Genomic DNA, 23009 nt, shown 5'->3' on the forward strand with positions numbered 1-23009 from the left:
GTTTAAAACGTTTTAGGGTTTTCTAATTTGTCCTAAGTATAAAAGGCAAACCCTAGCCACGTTTTAATGTTGCTCATATTGCTGTTTGTGTAAATCTCTTGTGAGATCTAGAGGAGCTTTCCTTTACACAAACTTAGGGTTTTCAAGGAGAAGATATTTTCTACACCTTAATAATCAGCTCAGTTGCTGCCAATGAAGTTTAAAGAAAATAGAAGCAGGTGTGCTTGTATCTGGTGGTGAATCCAAGAAAGAAGGAGTCCGTGGATTCAGAGTTTGCACGTGGTCGTGTCAGTAAGTTCTACTGGTTGGTAGCAATAAAAAGTCGAGCGTGGGGGCTTGTAAGTCTTATTGTATGAATTTCGATTCTTTCAAGATAGTGGATTCAAGTTTACCTTGAAGATAGCTAAGTCAAATTCTCCCCAGGTTTTTACCGGTTTGGTTTCCTAGGTAATCATATCTTGTGTTATTTATCTTTCCGCTGCTTTGCATGATATGATCTTTGTGATTGTGATAACCTATATTTGTTAAATTGGACTAAGTAACAACTTGGCTAATTACCTAGGTTAAATCAATTGTGTTTTAAGGGGTCTAAAAACTATCAAGCTCTTCAACGGTGGCCGCTAGGGCCTAGGCTTGCTGAGTCAAGGTTGCAGAATATTGATTGGACTACATCTAGATGTTACAGTTGATCGGAAACTACGTTTTTTAATCTAAATACGAAAATGTCTTTACCCACATACGGCGCCAAACTGATGAAGCGTGACTTCGTCAGTTGAATTGAACGTGCCCAAATGGATCCAAATTCTCGCCTGGATACCTGCGTAAATGAGAAGATTGCTCCTTTCAAGGTAGTCACCGGTGTGGTGCCTATCACAACGTCTCCGATACCCAAGTCAGAATAGGAAAATGCTTTGTAAAATGAAACAGAATAGCAAGATAACAATAAGTGTCTATGTACCTTGTGTTGGCAATGTGAGGGTCTTATATATGTTGCCTTGGATTCTAGCCGTTGTGGTTGATATTGTGGTGTTAATGCCTTTCTTGGTAACACCTCCTGCTTAGTAATTGGGCTCAATATGCTCTCAACGGTCTATACAGCTGATTTTGTAACTGTTCGAGGCATTATTGGCAGTATTGAATGGTCCTGCTATCCTCATCGGTGACGTGGGCACTGGTTTGGGCTCGTCTTAGAGAATGACTTCGTCTGTCTTATTGGGTTCATCTGCAATTGATTTCGTCAGTCCCATCAAGATTTATCTACAGTTAGCCTCTGCTTTCAAGCTTTTCACCCCAACTAAGTCAACCAAACCTAACAATCCATTTCAGAATCGCACTCAAAATTTAATACGAACTTTGATGATTGAGAAGCCCGTGCAAGATGGGCAATTATACTTATTGGCCATTATTTATGTTAGATTTACTTTCAATTTTACTATTTATTTAATTCATTTTTTTTAAGGTAAAGCGTCAAGGAGATTTGGATCCAATACTTGGCCATTATTCTTTGTTGAAAAGTATCTTATAGTGTTCTATCAGCTTACGTAAAATACCATATAGCCCAAAAGATAGGCAAAGAAGCATAAAAATCACCCTCGTCAGATTATGAACCGGTTATATAAAATGTAATTTTGCTACAATACTTGTGCATATATACAAGTCACAGTAGCTTATGCAAAAATATTTTTTAATTATTTCTTTACATTTCTTGAAGATGAAGAAAGAGGGTAAATGATAATTGTTGTGTGTGGGGAAAAAACTATTAAAAAAATAAATGTTTTAATGAAATGATGTACAAAATGGATAATCAAATGTGGGTATTTTGAAAAAAAATTAGTTAAAATAGAAAAAAGTAAATTATTTTTTCCTAAAATAGATAGTAATTTTTGCACAAGCTTACATGCATGAATGCTCTTATAAATAAAATGTTTGCATCTTCCTCACAATATAAGAGGAATGATAGATTTATAGGATCCATAGTGTGAGAAGTTGGATGCATATATTTGAGTATGATAAAATTATTAATACTAATGGGAAGTAAATGGGTTACTTTATCCAAAAGTCTTTAATACTTATCTAGTCATTAACAATTGATTTGTTTGTTTGAATGATTGAGACTGGCGGTAATTAGATTAATGTGTTTTGGGATTTGGCCTACTTTAAAAATCAAATCTGTTGCAAGTTACATATTTCTACTCAATACAACCAGTAAAGTATTTTATTGTTGAATAAAGGATCTAGATTAGAATTTTATTTACACCAAAAATTTATTGATGTGTTAGTATGATAGTAAAGAACAATTATCATGAAATGAACAATCATTAAAAAGTGAATGTTATAGGTTTTAAATCCTATTGTATCTATTAAAAAAACAGATCAGGTTTTTTTTTTTGGGGGTTTGTTTAGGATAATTTAAAAAGAAAAAAGAAAGAAAGATCAAGTTAGCAAGTTTTAAGATTAATTAAATAATGTATTTTCTACTTCTCGTACTGTGGGTGAGTCCTTAATATAAGAATTGTTAAAATTAGTCAATAATGTACTGATTACGTATAAAGAAAATTATTTTTTTAGTACGGCATTCATGCTCAGATTAAAAAAATGATCAAGAGACTTTCTTATAGTCAAAACAAGAATTGGGAATATGCCAATAAATTGTAAGTACAATAACACTGCCCTTATTTGTTGGCTTGTTTGTTGAAGTGAATGTTCATTTAACAAAATGATAAATAAATAGTAAGCTAAAGTGCAAATTACACCCCTAAAGTTTGGGTGCATTTTGGATTTTACACTGAAGTTTTAAAATTTAAATTTTACCGTGGAATTATTTTATTGGATGAATTAAATATAAGTGGCAAACTTATATAACACTTAACGGAAAATATGGACGAGTGAGCGATTGATGCAAACAAAATATAATTTTACGCAATAAAATTCAAACTCTGAAATTTCAGAATATAAAATTTAAATACTTTCAAATTTTAGGGGTATGATTTGATGGTTTAGCCTAAATAGAATAACAATATCTTTTAATTGCAATATAGGGAAGCAAGTATGCCTCCCCCACAAAACAAGCTATTAAGGATGCAAACAATCAAAGAGAATAAAAGGGTTTGAAATTGTAACATAATAAACCAACAACTTTCTTCTTTGTGAATCATATGTCTAGTCTAGAGTTCTCTTTAAAAAATAAAAAAATAAAATAAAATAAAATAAAAGGTCTAGTCTAGCGTCTATACCAAATTTTGGTCACCATTTGATGTGGAAGCAGCAAGAGAAATAGTGTATGAAAGGTGGCTTCCTAGTTTCCACTGCGCAATCAATTGGTGTGACTTTTAAAACTTTGGTGACGATGAGGTCAAATTCCACCTTTAAGAATTGGTTTCCAAGACTCTCTCTCTCATCACAGAGTCACAGTCCTATCTAATTCCAGATTGCTGCCATAAATGGTGGACTACTTCCACGTTTCCAAATGGCCCAAAATCAATTCATTGACTGTCATTACTATTCTATTAAATTAAATTGAGTTTCATTCAGTTGCAATGGCATGGGAAAAAATAAAAAATAAAACTCATATATTGTGATGTGTCTATAATCCATTGCCTAATTTCCCACGATAATGGTCAACATGGTTTTTATTTTTTGAAATAAAACCAAGCATGCTTCCATAAAAAAAAATTATTAAAAAAAAAAAAAAAAACATGGTTGAAAGTTTCACTCACTTTCTTATTTGTTTTATTTTTTTCCCTTACTACACAAATTTATTTATTTATTTATTTTGACAAAAATAGTGTAAAATATAAGGGCAATAATTTGGTGGACCTCATAACAAGTTGTCCTTGGTAAGATAAAAGTCCAAGAGATTAAACAAGAATTTTTCTTCGTCTCAAGAAAAAAAATAAAAATAAAGAAAAGAATTTGTCTTGGCTTCAAAAAAGAGAAATAGAATTTGTCTTGTTTCCCAAAAAAAAAAATTGTATTAGGAGAATTACTTGTGATTGTTGCCTAAAATGCCAACTTGCCATTGAATTTTGAAATTTCGAATCCTTTGGTCATGGTCTACAATTCAGCCTTCCGCGTCTTTCCTTCTCAGAAAATAATAATAATAATAATAATAATAATAATTTTTTTTTTTTTTTGAAAGCAATGATAAATAATATTAATAATAATAATAAAATCAGTGGCTTTAATAGTATGGACCCGGATTGGTTTGTCTATACTCTATGGGGCTTTCCTCCCACGTAGCTGAAAGTGACACTTTACCCCGTGAGATGGTACATTCTGTTAGATAATTTTTACTTTTCAAAATTTATTATTATTTTTGGAAATTACATTAAAAATATTTCAAAGTTTAATCTTATTTCAAACTAGTCACTAATCCATGCGATGCACGAGATAGTTAAATAAAAATTAAAAGTATTTATTTTACTTAAAGGTCTATGATTTGACTTTAAAAAAAAATGTATAACTTGAAAATGAATGAAAATAAGTAATTTTTTTGTTTAATATAATGGTTTAAAAAAATTCTTTTTCTTTCATATCATTGGTTCCACATAACACATCCTAGTGTGAGCTATTTTATAGTGAAGACTTTACACAATACTCAACTGCAATTAAATCTACTATCCACCGCCAATCTAATCTAAGTTATCTTGATAGCAGATCTACAAATTGCATTATCATATCCTCCATCATTTAGAAGGTAACTGAAGTAATGATTGTATGTAATGTATAAATTTTATTTTTTTACAATATAAAATTATTAAAATAATTAAAATAAAATCTAATGTTCTCGAAATTTTTTAAAATAGAATTTTAAATTTCTTAAAACTTAACTAATAGAGTTTCTATTTTACCTAAAAGTGAACTATCACAATTAATGAAAATTTAACCATTTTTTGCAAAGAGAAGATAATCATAGGCCCGATTTTTATTTTATAACATAGGATGTTACAGTTAGATACGTACGATGTGTAATATGTTTTTTTTTTTTTTTTTTTTGATGCAGTAATATGTTAGTCCATTAATAGTTCTAAATAATATCCTAATACCTATCTATATGAGTTTTCTTTTTAATGATGCCATAAATGATGGAGTTTAATAGAAGTTATTTAAGATTCAACGTATCCTATAATTTTTTTTAAAATGTAATTTCAAAAGTCTTTTAATCGTAAGTTTTTTTTATCATAAAATATAATCTATCTAAACTCTAAAGGAAAGCATTCAGAATGATCATATCATTGATACCATATCATGATGGTTGCAAATAGCAATATTATTATTTATGATTAATAGATGAATAATGAAACTGTGAATTAATAATTTAACAATTTAAATACCAAGTTTAAACTACAACAGCACATATACCAAGACTCCAAATATAAGAACATATTTCTTCTGTCATTTTCATTATTCAATCAAAACCAAAGTTTCAAAGATAATTCCAATTCAATTAAACTCAATACATACATACACATGAACGTAAAGAATTCCAAAAATAAAAACAACAATCTCCAAAAGCCTCTGCCTAATACAGTCACTACTTTTTCTTTTTTCTCTTTTTTAGATTGTGCGTTCTTTAGTTCTTTTTCCTTTTATGTTTCATCAAACTTTTTCTAATTGACCAAAATATCGCTCATATATGTTAGCATTAAATCAAATAAGAAAACTTTACATACCTTTTGTTTTGAAGGCACTCCAAGAACCAAAATCAATGCAAGAGACTGGATAGCAGAGCAGTGTTGGAAGAATAATCCAAAAAAATATATATTTAAAATATAATATAGGAATGAAAAGCCGAGTTGAAATTGTAACAAATAATCCCTAAAAAAACAATTTATAATATAATATAATGTAGGGTTATGGATTTCTAATCAAATTTAGTTAGGGTTATGGATTCTGTAAGGACCTGATTCGAGTTCCCTAGCCCGAAGGTTGGTGGACTTAGGCCCAAAAAGCTAAAAAAAAAAAAAGAATTTGTAGAGAGTGGGTTGGAAAAACTGGGCTTTAATGATTCAAACCAATACTAAGGTAGATTGAAATAACAAAAGAATGAAAACAGACGAGTTTATGTTGAAGAAAAACGTCATCGGCAATATCCGAGGAGCACAACTCTTTTATATTGTTCTTAGGTTTGATTATAAGATTGGTTTCTGATTGCTACAGTATTCCTCCCTTGATTTCTTGATCCCCTTTCTATGGTGGGTTCCTTCTATTATATAGTTCCCTTTAAACGATATTGGCCTTCCACTTGTTGACCATCCAAGCCTCCACTTAAGTGTCTGTCCCATCGGATACCTCTTTAGGCTCTTTTGTGCGTTGGGGCGGCCAATATAGTCCTGTTCAGGAGTTTTTTCCACATTAATGCAGCCAAAAAGTTAGCTGCAAAGCCTTTAATGTGATGATATCAACTTTCCCTCTAAGTATTTTAGGACCTCCCTCTGTACTTTGTTTTTACAATGCTTATTTGTGCCTCCAGAATTTCCAGGAACATCCCCTTGGATGGCATACCACCTATTTGGACCTCAGCTTTGTTTATCTAAGGTGACATTCGTCCTCGGCTTATACTTCTGTGCCATTATGACCAACACCGACCTCATCATCTGCTAACACGGACTCCCTTCATAAATGTTTACCCTTTTTCGGATGGTCTCAGTCCTCGACTCGGGCTTTAGGCCCAGTACGTACATGGGTAATGGGCTCCTTGGCCCAATGTCCCTACAGATTCCTAATCAAATTTGGTTATATAATTTTTTTTAAAGGATGAATATGTTGGTAGAGTCCATTTGATATAAAATTTAAATCCTATTGAAATTATAATTTCTAATCAATGTTAACACATATATATATATATATATATATATATATAAAATAAAAATAAAAAAAAAAGGAAAAAAAGAAGAGAAAGAATTTATTTCATCAACGTTAATATGATAGATTTTTTTTAAAAAAAATGTCATCAACGTTGAAATTATCAAATTAATGGAGATATATTCCGTTTTTTGGGATAGATTTATATTAATGGAGTTATTATAAAGGTTGTTAGGATTATCTAAAAATTCCTTGATTAGGTGATAATTTAGGTCTCCTTTAAGTATAGTGTTTGTATGGCACCAAACAATTGAATTTAAATTTTTTTTTTTTTATAAAGAAATTTAATAAACTTTTTGCAATTTGGTGTTATGAAATCAAAAGAATTAAATCAAATTAGAAAATATAAATAAAAAATTCTTATGTGGAAAATTGTGGAGAGATCAACCAAAAGTCAAAGGCTTCGATTAAATATATATATATATTAGAAATCTCAAACTTTTAATTTTATTAAAAAAAAAAAATTGTATTTTCCCTTTCATGTTTGTGGTATATTACAATTCATCTCCTTATTTTTGAAACCAACCAATTTATCTTAAATGTTTGCAAAATGAGCAACTACCCAAAAATCTGAAACTTTTTCAATTAAATCCAAATGAATCATAATGATTAAAAATATAATCCAGAAAAACAGCAATGCAATTTTCAATTTTTCTCTACTTTGTGGTGTACAATTAATAACTTCAAAATATTCTATTGAATTTAGCTGAGAAAGTAATACATTGGGAGTATTTACTTATTTCCCAAACATAAAGGGAAAATTTTGTTAGCTTTGAAGATAATGGGGGGGGGGGGGGGGGGGGGGGGAGATTGTGAACTACCTCAAAAAAAGTCTACAACTTATGAAATAGTTTCAATTTGAATCTTCTATCCTTTTTTGTTATTCTTTTACTTATTCTGGAGTAAGGGGACAGGGAAAATGAAGAAATTGTTATAAAATTCTTTAATTTTCTAGCTATCATTTTCTTACTCTAAATGAACTAGCATGTAACTCATACATACACATTAATACATTTAAAATTAAACACAATTGTTATCCTAAAAATATAAATTATTAGTCTTTTTTTTTAATTTAGCATAATTAGTCACATATTAAAAGTTCTTACTCAAATCTAATACTAATTATGATAATTTTTTTTTTTTTTTAATAAGATAGACCATGTGGTGATCTTTGTTGTGTGGTGATTTTTATTTAGTACTAGCATGTAACCCATGAAAACACATGGGTGCATTTAAGATTAAACACAATTTTTATTATAAAAATAAATTATGAAAATTTACAATTATTTCAATTTGAAATGATTTCATTAATTTAGGATTTTAATTGACAATATTAAAAATAACCATGGAACTTAATCTAAAATATAATATAAAAAATCTTGGTCATTTTAGTTTTTAGGTACTTCTCCCCTCCCCTCCCTCGTTACTTTTTCTTTAAAAGGAAAAAAAAAAAAAAAAAATCTTTTTTTTACATTTTCTTAGGGCATGTCTGGTAGATTGTAATAAGTATTATAATGTAATTGTTTTTTTTTTTTTTAGAGAGTTTCAACCTATGATGTTCGCTCCTAATGATAACTTTTTTATCATTAGACTAAGACACCAATCAGTTTTTTGGTGTAGGTAGGGATTGAACCATAGATATTTTATACTATACAATATAATAGTTATTTCTATAATTTAGCCATTTTTTAGTTTCATTATGTTTTTATTACAAGGAATAGTAATTCCTTATAAATAACTATTTTTCAAAATGATGAATAATTATATTTCTATAAAAGGATTGTAATAGCTATTTCTTATTATGTGTAATAATTTCTAAAATTAAAAAATAAAAAAACTTTCCATATATATGTAACAATTATAAAAATAAAATATCATAAAAAATAATTCATCTCTAGGTGCAATAATTTCTAAAATTAATATATTTCCCAATAAAAAAACTTTCCATATATACGTAACAATTATAAAAAATAAAAAATCATAAAAAAATAATTCATCTCTCTCTCAAATTTAAAAATTACTATTTTTAATAAAATATTACTGTATGAGGAAGATATTTCTTAAAATAAATTTTAAGTTTTATTTAATGTTACAACTCACAATCAAACTTATGAATACGTTTAGTTATTCCATTACAACACGTTTTATTCTTAGTAATAAAAATTACAATTTCTATTATAATTCTCATTCAGTGTACCAAACGTGCCCTTATAAGAAAGAAGAATTAATGCATATGACCGACCTCATTCCTCAATTTATTTTTTATTTTTTATCTTTACCATTAAGTGACGATTCAATTAACTAAATAGCCCTTATTCTTAGGAAGAATTTAATGGGTTAATTTATGTAAAATTTAACAAGCAAATCTATAACTATAATTGAAATCTCATTTTTTTTTTGTGCATATTATTCTATTACAAACTTTTAATTATATTCTATAATTTTGCACATCTATCAAATAATATTTTTCTTGGATAGAGATCAAGTGTAATACCCACCTGATGCAATACCTCTCAATGGTTGAGATTGAGAGTTCAAAAAAAAAAAATTTCAATTCTACAATTGATTAAAAATATTAAGAGAAGTAAAAAGGTGAAAAAAAAATTGTGAGGGGTTAGAGAGGTATAGGTATTGCACCCGATCTTAATTCATTTTTCTTAAATAGTAGAATAAATATTGTTTCATATATAAACATAATCATAATAAATGCATATTAATAAAAAAAATCATAATAATTGTCTATTAACAAGTACCATAATTTAGTAAATGTATTATTTACGCAAAAAATAAAAGATACAATATATATATATATATATATATATTGTTAACATTTTCCTTGCATTGTATGGGTTACAAGTGGTCATAAATGGTTGAAGGAAAAAAAATCAATACAAATCCAATGAAGTATTATAAAATAAAGGAAATAGATAAAACATGGTGAGAAGAAAACAAGGATATATATATATTCTATATATATATATATATATATAATCTTGTATTCAAGTGGCCATCCACTACCTTAAGTTTTTAATTTTTAATTTTTTTTATACAAGATTGAAATTCTACTCCAGCTTAATTTAAGTATATATGCCTGTGTAAAACTCCCTCTTAGAGACTCGAATTTCAACCCTTCCCCCCCCCCCTCCACACCACACAAGCACGGATATAGATCCTCTAAATTTCCTAGGATATTCTATCAATAGATTTTTTTTTTAAATTCTAACTATTCTTTTATGATTTAAGGGTCTAGATTCTATCATGTTAACATTTTCCTTGCATTGTATGGGTTACAAGTGGTCATAAATGGTTGAAGGAAAAAAAATCAATACAAATCCAGTGAAGTATTATAAAATAAAGGAAATAGATAAAACATGGTGAGAAGAAAACAAGGATATATATATATATATATTCTATATATATATATATATATATATAATCTTGTGTTCAAGTGGCCATCCACTACCTTAAGTTTTTAATTTTTAATTTTTTTTATACAAGATTGAAATTCTACTCCAGCTTAATTTAAGTATATATGTGTGTGTAAAGCTCCCTAGAGACTTGAATCTCAACCCTCCCCCCCCCCCCCCCCTCCACACCACACATGCATGGATATAGATCCTCTAAATTTCCTAGGATATTCTATCAATAGATTTTTTTTTTAAATTCTAACTATTCTTTTATGATTTAAGGGTCTAGATTCTGTTATGTTAGCATTCCATTAACAATACTCTTAAAATAATAAAATATTGTTGCAAACAAAACAATTAAGATTATTGTTAGTGTAATGCTAACATGGCAAAATCTAAATCATTAAATCATTAAAGAATTGTTAAGATTTAAGGAAATCTATTTGGTAGAATATTCAATATTCTAAGAAATCTAGATAATCTAAATCCTACAAGCATTTATACTTATAAAGCGACCGTCGCGCAAAAGCTGTGTGTGCACTTATACCTATAGTCATTATTTTAAGTTAATATATCTTAGTTCCGTGCAAAATATAACAAAACATTCCCACGTATATAGCCTTAGGATGCGGTGCTAGGTTTAAGGGAAAAAACTGCATTAATGAGCACAATGGATTTTGGATATTGGATTTTTTTTTTTTACTTGGAAAATTTTGAATATACATCACCCATGTAAACTTTACATTTCCCAAGTAAATTTTACTCTTTATTTATAGCATGAATAACCAAGGTGACTTACTATTAGTTGGCTTTTTTTTTTTTTTTTTTCCTAATTATTAGTGGCTTTAGCTACTTTAAATTTTTCTCAAAAAAAAAAAAAAAATTCTTCAAATTATAAAGAAATGTCATGTTAATGGATGCCCTTAGGAAAATTGTTAATAAATTATTTAAAGAAAATTTTGATACAACTTTTATGGAAAGTATAAAAAGCAATTAAAAAAATTAATTGTTTTTCTTTTCTTTTTCCTATTAAAAGTTGTTAAAAATAGATTCTAAACCAATATCCTTAAATCATCTATTAACTTTTCTCTATAAAGAAATATCTTTGACATTTATCTCAATATATATATATATATATATATTATATAAATAATTATATTTTGAATGGGCATAAAATTTTTCCTATTGAAAATGAGAGCAGCCCAGTCATGTTTTCATAAAAAACAACAAAAAGAGGTGCCAAAAACAGATTAAAGCTCTTTTAAATTTCAATGATTCAAACTCCCCTTGCCGTCATTCCATGCCTTAATTAAGATGCATGGTCATTCAAAAAAGTGCAGACCAAAATATGCTCCACTGCATCAATCTTTAGATTGTGGTCCGTGGACCAAGCCAAAAACATAATCATCATGTTAAAGTTCTTTTATATTCTGTTTTTATAAGCCATTAATAATTTTTTTACCCCCAAATCTTGATTGTAGAAAATTGATATACATTCTAATTCTAACACCAGTTTTACAGTCCTACACTACTTATACTTCTTCTTTTTGGTGAGTTATTAAACCTAGGCCATAGCTAAGTAAAAGGAGAACAAAAACCTACTCAAAAATCTAAAAACGAAAAAATATTTCCTAATCTTTTTACTTATATAAAATTAATGTTGGCATGTTGCTCTAACTATAAATCTTTAAATTGTGATCATAAAAAAATATTTTAAAAAAATTGTGATGCAAAACTTAGTAAAACAATATTAAAGAAAATTATTTATAAATTGACACAACTTTTATCACAACTTATTAAAATGATCGATTATGAGTGATGTATACAGATCTATCACTTTTTTTTTTTAATCTCCCACCATTCACACTTGATCCCTTGAACAAATTGTGAAAAAGGTTGTATCCTAGAGTTAAAAATTAAACTTTTCTTCTATGAAATAGCATTTATTAAGAAAGCATTCATGTATACTCTTGTGCCGTCCTTTATAGAAATGTTATCTTTTTTTTTTTTTTTTTTTGGGTTTTTTTTAAGAGAAATGTTATGTTATTGGTGGGAAAAAGTGATTTTAATGGTAGATTTAAATTTGAATCAATAACAACTTACAACCTATAAATTGTAGTGAAAGTACCGTGCACGTAACATGTGTGTATATATATATTAATGATTTGTGTCTATTTGGGAACAACTTATTTTATTTTTTGTTAAAAACTTTTTGAATAAAAGGTATTTTAAAGGTAAAAGTTAAACTTAAATAAAGTAAGTAGATGATTCACACGAGACCTGCCAATAGTTAAAATTGTAGAAAAATAAACAAAAATTAAATAAAATAAGTAAGTAACTCACGTGAGTGTCTCAAATAGTAGGAAAAATAAACACAAATAATATAAAAAAATAAGCAATAAATTAACATATAATCTAATCTCAATTCAATAAACAAAGAGTGAACAACATGTTTCTTTCTTTATTTATTTACTATTTTTTAAATCCGTCATAATAATAACATAACTACTAGAGTTGGAATTACCTTATCTGTTTTCTTAATTTATTTTTAAATAAGATTTATTTAGATAACTTTCTAAAAAAAAAAAACCTTCTTGGTATTTTTCCTATTTGGTAAAAAAAAAATAAAAAATACATAGTAAAGTATTAAATACCAAATCCCAGGACTGTGTGTATGAATGAATCTAAATATAAATTCATAAAGCACAAACACTACAACAATTACATCTTTACAAGTACACCGCACCACCAACCCAACCAAACTTGAAAGTTGAGAAGAAACCAAACAAAAGAATTTTTCAGAAACCAAAATCCCATCTCTCTCTCTCTCTCTCTCACACACAGCTTATTATTATACACAGATTCTATTCCCTTTCCTCTCTGCCCATTAAAATTCTCTAGCCTTTACTCACGTTTAATAACTTTTTTTTTTTTTTTTTGTTCACAAACGAAAAGGCTTTCCCAGATTTCGTTTTTTCCAGAGGAAGTGGTTTTTCTCGTGATTCTCAAACTTTTCCTCACGGTTTCCCATACCCGGATCTTGTTCCTGCTATTTGGGTCATTCCAGGTTCGTCTTTTTTTTTAAAAAAAAAAAAAAAATTTAAAAATCAGCTTGTGTTTGTGTTTGGTTGCTCAGTTAGGATTTTGTAGTTTAGAAGGAATTTGTTTTTCTTGCTTGAAACCCAGCAAAGAAAGTGAAAAACCTTTACTCAGTTGAGGTATATTCTTAGTACTACTGTTTTGCTTTGATTTGGGTTCCAAGTTTACTCTTTTGTTTTGTTTGTTTGTTAGTTTTCTCTACAATCTATAAGAAGCTGTCACTTATTGAGTTCTTCAAATTATGTATTATTGAAGTAAAAATAAAGATTAGATTTTTTTTAAAAATAATTTGCCTGCTGGGTTCTAAGTGGTTTGAGATTTTATTTTATTTTATTTGTTGGTTTTTGAATTAAAGTTGCTGTTGGGTTCTTGTGCCATGTGTTTGTTTCTCAAGTATCTACTTTAAAATTGAAGCTATAATAGTATAGGTAATTACTAAGACAAAAATAATGATTGGATTTTTTATTTTTATTTTTTATAATTTTTGAGCTAACTTAATGGTTGAGTATTTTGTTGTTGGTCATTTTGTACTGTCTTTCAATGTAAGCAAGCCCCAGGTTTTTTTTTTTAGTCTTAATGAGGATACAATTACCTGGGGTAATGGGTTTCTGTGATTTAATTAAGAGATTTGGGTATAAGTCAAAATGGGCACAACGTTACATAATTCGGGGAGTAATGGCATGGCTTAATTTGTGTTTGTTCCTGGGTTATAGGCTTTTTGACTAGGGCAGCACATGGTTGCTTGTTTGGTAGAGTAGCTTGTAGAGGGTCATAAGGGAGAAACACATGGTTACTTGCTCATGGTTTCACTCATATTATGTTTGAACAAGGGCTACTTGCTGGCCTTGAGTGTAGAATTTGCTTTTTTTGTGTCCAAAGAGAAGTGTTTTGCACCCGTGCAGCAGTGCTATACTGCTATTTAATGTTTCTTATTCAGGTTTTGGGATTACACCCCAGAAAGCGAGAGAGAGCTTCTTATATAAGCTTCTGAAGTTTGTGATAAAATTATGTTCTGTAGCAACTCTGGGTTGTGAGAAGAGCACTTTAAATGAGCTTCCAAACTTTGTGATATAATTACACTAGATAACAACTTTGGGTTGTCACTTGTGAGTACCACCCAAAAGTTCACCCAAAAATTCATAAGATTTTTTCAACCTAAAAGTATGTATTCTTATATGCTTTTTTTTCTCCATTAAATGCCATGTAATAATTCACACTTAGATGAAATTTTACTGCTGCTATTATTTTGTTTTATCTTTCACAGAGTGTTCATATTCATATGGTGCAATACTTAAACTTATCTTCCTTTTTATAAAAAATGTATGGCAGGTATTGGTTCCTTTCATGAGGGTCTCTGTTACTTTCATGGAGAACTGGCAACTCAAAACTTGTTAGATAATGCAGATCAGCTGCCCTGCTTTCTTTGTTGCAGCTGTTTTTTTGGTGAATATACAGTCAGAAGATTGTAAATAAAATGGGAATCCTTTCGCGCAGGTTCAGTATTACTGCTGGCATATATCACTAGAAAGATATTTTGAGAAATTTAAGAGGCGTTTTAAGTTATGATAAGAAGTTTCTTTATATAATATATGAATCTTCTTCACTGCAGTGCAGTTAGCAGAAAGCCAAACGAGACGATGAGGCTTATTGTAACTACTTTTGTTGGAGTAGTTTTGGGTTTCTTCATAGGAGTATCATTTCCTTCATTGTCATTAACTAAGGTACACAGACTTAGAATTCTTTGTCTGGTATATATTCATGTGCTTCATCTTTTTTATTTATTTATTATCAAGATGATGGGACATTTTTCACTGTGTAAATTTTGCAGCTGAATCTCCCATCCAGCATTCTTCCTTCCATGGATCTCTTACATGTGAGGGAATCAGGCGATGAGAAGACTTGGCTACCTGTGAATAGTATTAGTAGCCGCTCAACTGCTCAAAATGTAACCAATACATCAAAGGTAAACATCCTCTCATACTAGCATTATCAGAAAATTCTGGGGTTACAGGTTTTACTTGGTTTTGAACTTTGCTGAAATTAATAGGTAATCCAATATTTTTTGGAACCAGATCCATAAACACATTTGAGATTCTTGCACTTTCCTACTTTCTTGGGAATGCTTTTTAGTTGGAGAGATCTGAGTTTTCTGGAAAGAACTCAAAGAACCCATTTGTTGTGAATGTTAAAGTGACACCTTTTTAACTTTACTGCTTGGAATAATATGGTATCGTAATTTATATGATGCAAACATCCAATTTTTTCTTCTCTGTTGACATCTTTCAACTATTGATCAACAAGTAGTGCAGTAGAAAAAACTTGTGGATTTTGAGGGCTGGCCAGGTGAAGATAGTGGATATAATGGTGAAATAGTCTTGAAGAGAAAAATAGGGAATCACTTTTAAGTGAAAAGATACCTTATAAAAAGGGTCATGCATCCATGACTTTTATCATTCCGTGTGCTTTACATTATTCAATACATGCATGTTAAGTATGATCATGGTGAAATTAGAAATAATGCGTGCTGCAAATTCTTAAGAAATAGTAATAGGTCATTTCTATACTTTTGTACTTTTCCTGCTTCACTTATTATTCTGCTGTAGATTTGGGTTCCGTCTAATCCTAGAGGTGCGGAAAGACTACCTCCTAAAATTGTTGCAGCTGAGTCAGATTTCTACCTGCGAAGATTGTGGGGTAACCCTAATGAGGTGTGTATTTTTCTGCAACTTAAATATTCCTTGTGGTTACAAAATTTGTACAATGCCTACAACATTTTTATTCATATGTGAATATGATGCAATTAAGAATTTCAGAATGTCATTTAGTTTAGAGGTCATACCTAGTGCACAAAGCTCTCACTTTTGTGAGGTCTAGGAAAGGTCATGGTAGCTAGTCTTTTTTTTTGATAAGTAGTCATGGTAGCCAGTCTTACTCCCCCAATATATTGGAGAGGCTGATTCCTAGACTCAAATCTGTGACTTGTCGCTTTTTGATGAAAGGCACTTGCTATCACAACAAGGCTCGACCTCTAGAATGTCATTTAGTTTGGACCAACTAAATTAAATTATTGAAGAATGATTAAAATATGGTGTTTTTGTGAACAAATGTTTTTCTGGGATTTGTGACTTGGGATGAAGTGGAGAAGTTGTTTTACATGTGAGAAGTGTTAATGGTGTTATGTATGACCATAACATAGAAGCTATAATTTTCTTCATCAATGCTTTATCATATATAACTCTCCCCATGTCAGTGTTTGGTGTCATAATGTTTTTAGATTTCACAAAGCTGGTCTCAAATCTGAAGAAAGGAGGACTATTTAGGTCAAGGGCCAGCATAAAATTTAGTCGCATTACATGAATTTTGATCATTTAGAGAATTGAGTTGAGTACACACAAAGAAATATGTAGGACTTCGTAAGTGAAGAGAATGGTATTACTTATATTAAACAAGAAATGAAGAGAATGATTATATGTCATAATTTCATACATGATGATAAAATGCATTCATTCATGTCCAGAATAATTCTAATACTTATTGTTCCAGTGAAAACTCTAACAGACAATAATAAAAAAAAAATTCTCTCTCTCTCTCTCTCTCTGGTGTTGAGGAATCGTAAAATTTGCCACTGATGTTGTGACACCGATGCTTTAATGCCTCTGTTGATTTTTTTTTTTTTACCCCCTGTAACTGAAAGACATCTGATGTTGGTCTATTAGAACATTTTAAAAACATTGAGTGATCAAGTTGGCATTTACAGGACTTAAAAAGCAAACCACAGTACCTTGTAACCTTCACCGTTGGGTATGATCAGAGAATGAATATTGATGCGGCAGTGAAAAAGGTCTCTCTCTCTCTCTCTCTCTCTCTCTCTCTCTCTCGTTTCTTTTTCTGTATAATTGTGTGTGTGACTGAATATGTTATTCTGGCAGTTTTCGGGAAACTTTACAATCCTTCTATTTCATTATGATGGCCGAACAACTGAATGGGATGAGTTTGAGTGGTCAAAGCAGGCTATTCATGTGAGCATTCGTAAACAGACTAAATGGTAAGTAACTGCTGCTAGGTTTTTATGTATTATTTATATGACAAGTTCTCATTCTGCTTTTGCTCAGTAGGCTTAGGTGGTTTCTTTGATTTATGCTTCTAATTTTTACCATCTGAAATTTTGTACAAGGTGGTATGCCAAGCGATTTCTGCATCCTGCTATAGTGGCCCAATATGACTACATATTTATCTGGGATGAAGACCTGGGAGTAGAGCATTTTAATGCAGAAGAGTGAGTTGGATATGAAAACTCTTTCATGATAACTTTCTTTCAGTGTACTCCAGACAATTTTTTATGCCTCTTCTAAAATTTAATTTCAGATACATAAAATTAGTAAGGAAGCATGGCTTGGAGATTTCACAGCCTGGTTTGGAACCTAATAAAGGATTAACATGGCAAATGACAAAGAGAAGAGGTGATCGAGAAGTTCACAAGTAAGAACAATGGGACCCATTTATTGAAAGTCCGTTATTTCAGATTAATTATCACAGACAAATTAACCTTTATATTCTTTTTGCAAATTAATTTCTACCAGAGAGACAGACGAGAAACCAGGCTGGTGCTCTGACCCACATCTGCCTCCCTGTGCAGCGTATGTGAAAAGTTTTGTTATGCGCTATGGTTCTAAGTTCTTCTCTGTCTAATGCTTATATTTAATAGATCTTCCATTGTTTTTCCTTCATTAACGCAGGTTTGTGGAAATCATGGCTCCAGTGTTCTCCCGAGATGCATGGCGCTGTGTGTGGCATTTGATTCAGGTATTGAGCATTCTACTATCTCCCAATTTAGAAATTAGTGTTTTTCAATTGTTTTTCTGGCCTTCTGCACTATATTAAGTTTGCGTTACTTTGTTGAATTGCAGAATGACTTGGTCCATGGGTGGGGTCTTGACTTTGCCCTTAGAAAATGTGTAGAGGTGAGTGACCTACCTTTTGATTTTTCTGCTTTCTTCTTTATTTATTAATTCTTGGAGTGATTGCAATGCAATTCTTTATTAAAATACGCTATTTGCTTTCACGAAAACAGCCTGCACACGAGAAGATAGGAGTTGTAGATTCCCAGTGGATTGTTCATCAAACTGTTCCCTCACTTGGTAGCCAGGTAAAGCAGAAATCATTGGCAACCTTACATTCTCAAAATTTTATTACTCTATAGAAATAAAACATTCTGGAATGAGAAACTAATATTTATTTATTTAATTCTTTTGGTAGGGAGAATCACACGATGGGAAGAAACCATGGCAAGGGGTATGTAGAGCTTTTTTCACATTATAATTAGTTTTTTGCATCACTCTCCTTTCTCTCTCTCTCTCTCTAATAAATCAGCTATTTGTTTATGAATTGTGCTGACAATGTTTATATTTCACTTGTGCCAGGTTAGAGAGAGGTGTAGAAAGGAGTGGACAATGTTCCAAGATCGGTTGTCAAAGGCGGAGAATCAATATTTTAAAGCAATGGGAATTGGTTCTTCCAATTCCACAGTTCATTAGGGAACAGCAATAACAGAAGCTGATTGTACTACAAGCACAACACCTGCTTAGATTTTACATAAATTAGTAAAATTCATTATTATTACCTGTATCATTATTTGTTAAGAACTGCAATTTTCAAATCTTAGTTAAACACGAGGTGAAAGTCATACAGAATATTAGTGTCGACTGGAGGCTTTTTGGAGCAAAGTTTTAAATACCGTATCGGTCACCATTTGGGTTATATGGGCAGGTTGGCAAATAGGCAGTCAGATTGGAAGCTAGAAAATTGAGGACCAATTGTGCTAGGTGAAAATGTTGACACCCCAAAATCAAATGCCTTGCCTAGAGAGAGATTCTGTGTTCACCATTAAATAATTATATGGAAGCATGACCAAATAAGAAAACACATTTAAGGCTTCCTCAAATCAACTAGCAAAGAATCACACAGTCTCGTCTCTTAATCTCTTTTCTGTATCTTTGCTTGTATGAATCATGAATTGCACTTAATGTTACCTAATAATGCTACAATGTCTCTAACTAATAGTTCCACTTATATAATTTTTTTCTTTATTGGAAAAACTCACACTTCAACGGCCATTCTGGGCAAAATGTGCTACCTAGAATTGAGGTTGGGGCATGCTGTGTCATTGAGGATAGGGCTACCGGAAATTCATGTTTTCACATGGTTTTGTGACTTAATAGGACCAGTTGCGTGGTCCGCCATTAAATGCTCCAATGCTAAACTGAACCGAAGAGTATGCAAGTAGATTCTTGGTATAATGTGTGTGTGGGGAAAAATGATACCCATATGTTTTAAATGAAAAGCAACATATGTTTTACTCAAAAAAAAAAGAAAAAAAAAGCAACATATGTTGATATCTTGATTCCCTAATTTGTCAGGGTTCGACGACTTGGAGCTAGCCATCTCATCCTCATACCAATTTTTTTGAGAAGAATACCAGAAATGAAATGACATTTCTAAGGGAAAATGATTTATTTTCCATTATTTGATTCAAACCTGGAAAATGATTTGCCAAATTTTGGTTAAAGTGAAAACTCCAAACAATGCTGGTTGGTGTGAAAAATTGGTAGTAGTAGTATTCACTCACCAAATGATGGTGGGCTGGTGGTGACAACTATGGCGGTTAGGACTTAGAAATTAGAATGGATTCTAAGTTCTAAGTTCTATTCTAAGTTCTAAGTTCTAACATGATATTACTATATTAATTGTTACATTTGTAAAATAGAACATTTGATGAATATTTTCCAATAAAACTCATATGTATTTGTTCCATTAAAAAAAAAAAAAACTCAAATGTATTTAAATCTGTTCTGGTTTATCCAATCAGTTGGATGACTTTTTTTTTTGAGAAGAATCAGTTGGATGAATTGAGAGTTGGGAAACTTTCCTTCAAATTTTGACAATATAGTTCTAGCAAACGTAGGGTACTCACAACCTAGTTTAAATGTTAATAATAATTTTGTATTTCAATTGATATATTTTAGTATTTCCAATATAGTCATCTAAACTTCAAATCATTAATCACCCATGATCTATCTACTAAATCTCCAATTAGGGAAAAAAAAAAATCCCTAGTTTAAACTAGGCATTACATATTTAAATTATATATAAAAAAAAATTTGCGTAAGTCAATCTTAAAGTAAACAACTTGGAAGCTCTAGAAGCCAATTTAATTTGATGGATTTATTTATTTATTTTTAATATACAATAATTTTAGGAATCTCAATACGTTTCTTTGATGTGATTTTATGATTGTCTGACTCAGCTCCGTAATTTTATTTTATATTTTTTTTCAAAGATTCCTTAAATTATGAAATATATAAAGGAAGAAAAAATCATCAAATAAAATTGGTTTGTGTCATCTTGATGACTTTGATGATCATAGAGTAGACCATTTCAAATTCACTTCAACGTGGGGCCCCACTAAAGCTTTGATTTCAAAGGTGGGCAGTAGACCATTCTTTCGGTCTACCGACATAGATCCTCACGGCCTAATAAAGTCACTTCACTCATAAGTCCTATAAATGGGCATAGATAAATTACAAAGATTTTTTTTTAAAAATTATTTATAAATAATAAAAAATAGATATCCACCATGTGCTCATCAAGTTCACGTTACATAACAGTAAAACTAATATTGGAGTCTTGATGAGACTATTGTTATAACTTTATAAGCACGACAATCAAGTCCACATTATAAAACAATAAAAGTAATATCACGTATATTATTAGAGTCTTGATGAGATTATCATTATAATTTTATAAGCACTGCATAATTGCCAAAGTGTCACTGTAAGCATCATGTGATGCAATAAGATTACTCATATACGCGGTGTTAGATAAAGCTTTTACGTTTTCTCAAAAAAATCATGACCTTATATGTGTCACTAAGGAATCAAGAAGGTTCCATCCATTCCAACCCCAAGATGAAAGGTGATCAACCACTCCAAAAGGCGCCACCTAATTGGCCAGCACAAAGCTCCGCGGACACGCGGCTCTCTCTTATTTCACCCCTTCGTTCCAATTGAAAACGCCACCACAACCGATTTTTCCAACGCATTTTCTCTCATTGTCGTAAATGTAATCATCAGTCATCAATCATTATCTTTACTCTGAACTTACACGTGTTGCTCTACTGCCACATGTAACATTGACCCATCATGGTTAGCTCATTAACCCTGGTTCACACATTCGTGGTTAGAATCAGCTCCTTCTATGTGTATATAAAGCTAAGCCCAAGTTGATAAATGTTGGTGAAGTCTTTAAGTGTGTTGTTGGGCAGTGAACAGTGTATTTGGAATTGGAAGTAAATTTTGCTACAAACTCTTCCACCACAAGTTTATAGCAAAAATTTTGTGCTATTTTTCTGGGAATTTTTGGGAACACAGAAAGATATGGGGCTCTCAAACTTTCCAAGTCCAGCTGAGGGAGTACTTCCTGTGTTAGTAATGAACACAGTTCTGTCAGTGGCTTTCTTGAAGAACATGGTGAGGTCTTTGCTCCAAGGGACGGGTGCTACTGCTAGTGATCAAAATCCTTCAAATTTAGAGGAAGACCCAGATGGGTGTGCTCAAAATGCAAGGGAGAGACGCATTTCAATAACCCAGTTCAAGTCTTTGTGCCAAAACAGGTCCATTAAGCTTGGGAGCACAAGTAAAACTAGAGGCGGAAGTGGAACTAGTAGTAGTAGTAGTAGTAATGGGTGCACAATGGAATGTTGTGTGTGTCTATGTAGATTTGAAGCTGAAGAGGAAGTGAGTGAATTGTCTTGCAAGCATTTTTTCCACAAAGGTTGCTTAGAGAAGTGGTTCGATAACAAGCATACTACATGCCCTATTTGTCGCTCTATGGACTAGAAGAAGAATTAATGGCTTTGTTGGATGGATACCCTGAAATTTACAGCTTTATTTTTTCTCTAGTGTACTTTTTCCTTTTGTCATCTTTTTATTTATTTTTGAGCAAAATTAGAGAAAGTTATGTGACAATTTTGCTTTCATTGAAATAATTTTGCTTTCCTTGAAATATTTACACCTCTCTTGAACTCCCTTTTTTTTTCGTTCATAATTTTGAGCTTTAAATTAAGGTATAACAAATGTTGGAATTTGATGGTTAAAAATGTGAAATGTGTAAAAAGAATATACACATAAGAAGTGTAAATTGATTTCCATACTTTTTTTTAATACACCTACAAAGTACCAAGAGGATATAGGGTTAAAAAAGGGGGATCTTGTGCCAAGTTTCCTATGAATAATGAGAATAAAATAAAATGGGCACTATTAATATTTCTTGTTGAATAAAATTAATGTGTTCAGTATTCTTTTTTTAGTTTTAACGTTGCAGCACTTAAAATGGGTGGGTTGAATACATGAAAGGCCGAAAGACCCAAAGCACTAGTCCAAGAGTGTTGGGCCTTTAAGTGAAATAACTCAATAAAACTCCAAGTCGGGTAAAAATGACCCGCATATCTAAAGCCAAGCAATTCAATCTAGCCTTGATGACGCAATTCAAGCCGGGCCTTATGGTTTCCAATTTCCACAAATCTAATTGGGCTAAAAGACTCATACCTAAATGGGCTAAAGGACCCACAAACTATTTTTGGCA

General features: G+C 30.9%; 2 protein-coding genes across 3 annotated transcripts; both read left to right on the forward strand.

The window, feature by feature from the left end:
- Nucleotides 1-12948: 12948 nt before the first annotated feature.
- LOC115982444 lies at nucleotides 12949-19115 on the forward strand. Of its 2 annotated transcripts, none has more exons than XM_031105049.1 (15): nucleotides 12949-13338; nucleotides 14700-14864; nucleotides 14985-15091; nucleotides 15199-15333; nucleotides 15974-16078; nucleotides 17128-17211; nucleotides 17300-17415; nucleotides 17545-17646; nucleotides 17736-17849; nucleotides 17951-18007; nucleotides 18107-18173; nucleotides 18278-18331; nucleotides 18442-18516; nucleotides 18627-18662; nucleotides 18791-19115. In XM_031105049.1, the coding sequence occupies exons 3-15, from the start codon at nucleotides 15008-15010 to the stop codon at nucleotides 18902-18904; spliced, it is 1143 nt and encodes a 380-aa protein (XP_030960909.1). In that variant the 5' UTR covers nucleotides 12949-13338; nucleotides 14700-14864; nucleotides 14985-15007; the 3' UTR covers nucleotides 18905-19115. The 2 variants fall into 2 exon arrangements, with proteins under 2 accessions (XP_030960909.1, XP_030960908.1); XM_031105048.1 differs by having other exon boundaries at nucleotides 12985-13338; nucleotides 14980-15091.
- A 2547-nt stretch (nucleotides 19116-21662) lies between these two features.
- On the forward strand, nucleotides 21663-22446 carry LOC115981722 (probable E3 ubiquitin-protein ligase XERICO). Its single transcript, XM_031104046.1, has one exon. The coding sequence runs from the start codon at nucleotides 21803-21805 to the stop codon at nucleotides 22262-22264; it is 462 nt and encodes a 153-aa protein (XP_030959906.1). The 5' UTR covers nucleotides 21663-21802; the 3' UTR covers nucleotides 22265-22446.
- Nucleotides 22447-23009: the final 563 nt, after the last annotated feature.

The sequence above is a fragment of the Quercus lobata genome, chromosome 3 (genome assembly GCF_001633185.2).
Source record: "Quercus lobata isolate SW786 chromosome 3, ValleyOak3.0 Primary Assembly, whole genome shotgun sequence".
In the NCBI taxonomy this organism is placed as follows: Eukaryota; Viridiplantae; Streptophyta; class Magnoliopsida; order Fagales; family Fagaceae; genus Quercus; species Quercus lobata.

Coding starts and splice junctions, on each gene's coding strand:
- LOC115982444 (XM_031105048.1), top strand. CDS start 14,845: ATGGGAATCCTTTCGCGCAG. Junction 17,647..17,735: donor GAGCATTTTAATGCAGAAGA/GTGAGTTGGATA, acceptor ATTTAATTTCAG/ATACATAAAATTAGTAAGGA. Junction 18,174..18,277: donor GTGTGTGGCATTTGATTCAG/GTATTGAGCATT, acceptor GTTGAATTGCAG/AATGACTTGGTCCATGGGTG.
- LOC115981722 (XM_031104046.1), top strand. CDS start 21,803: ATGGGGCTCTCAAACTTTCCAAGTCCAGCTGAGGGAGTACTTCCTGTG.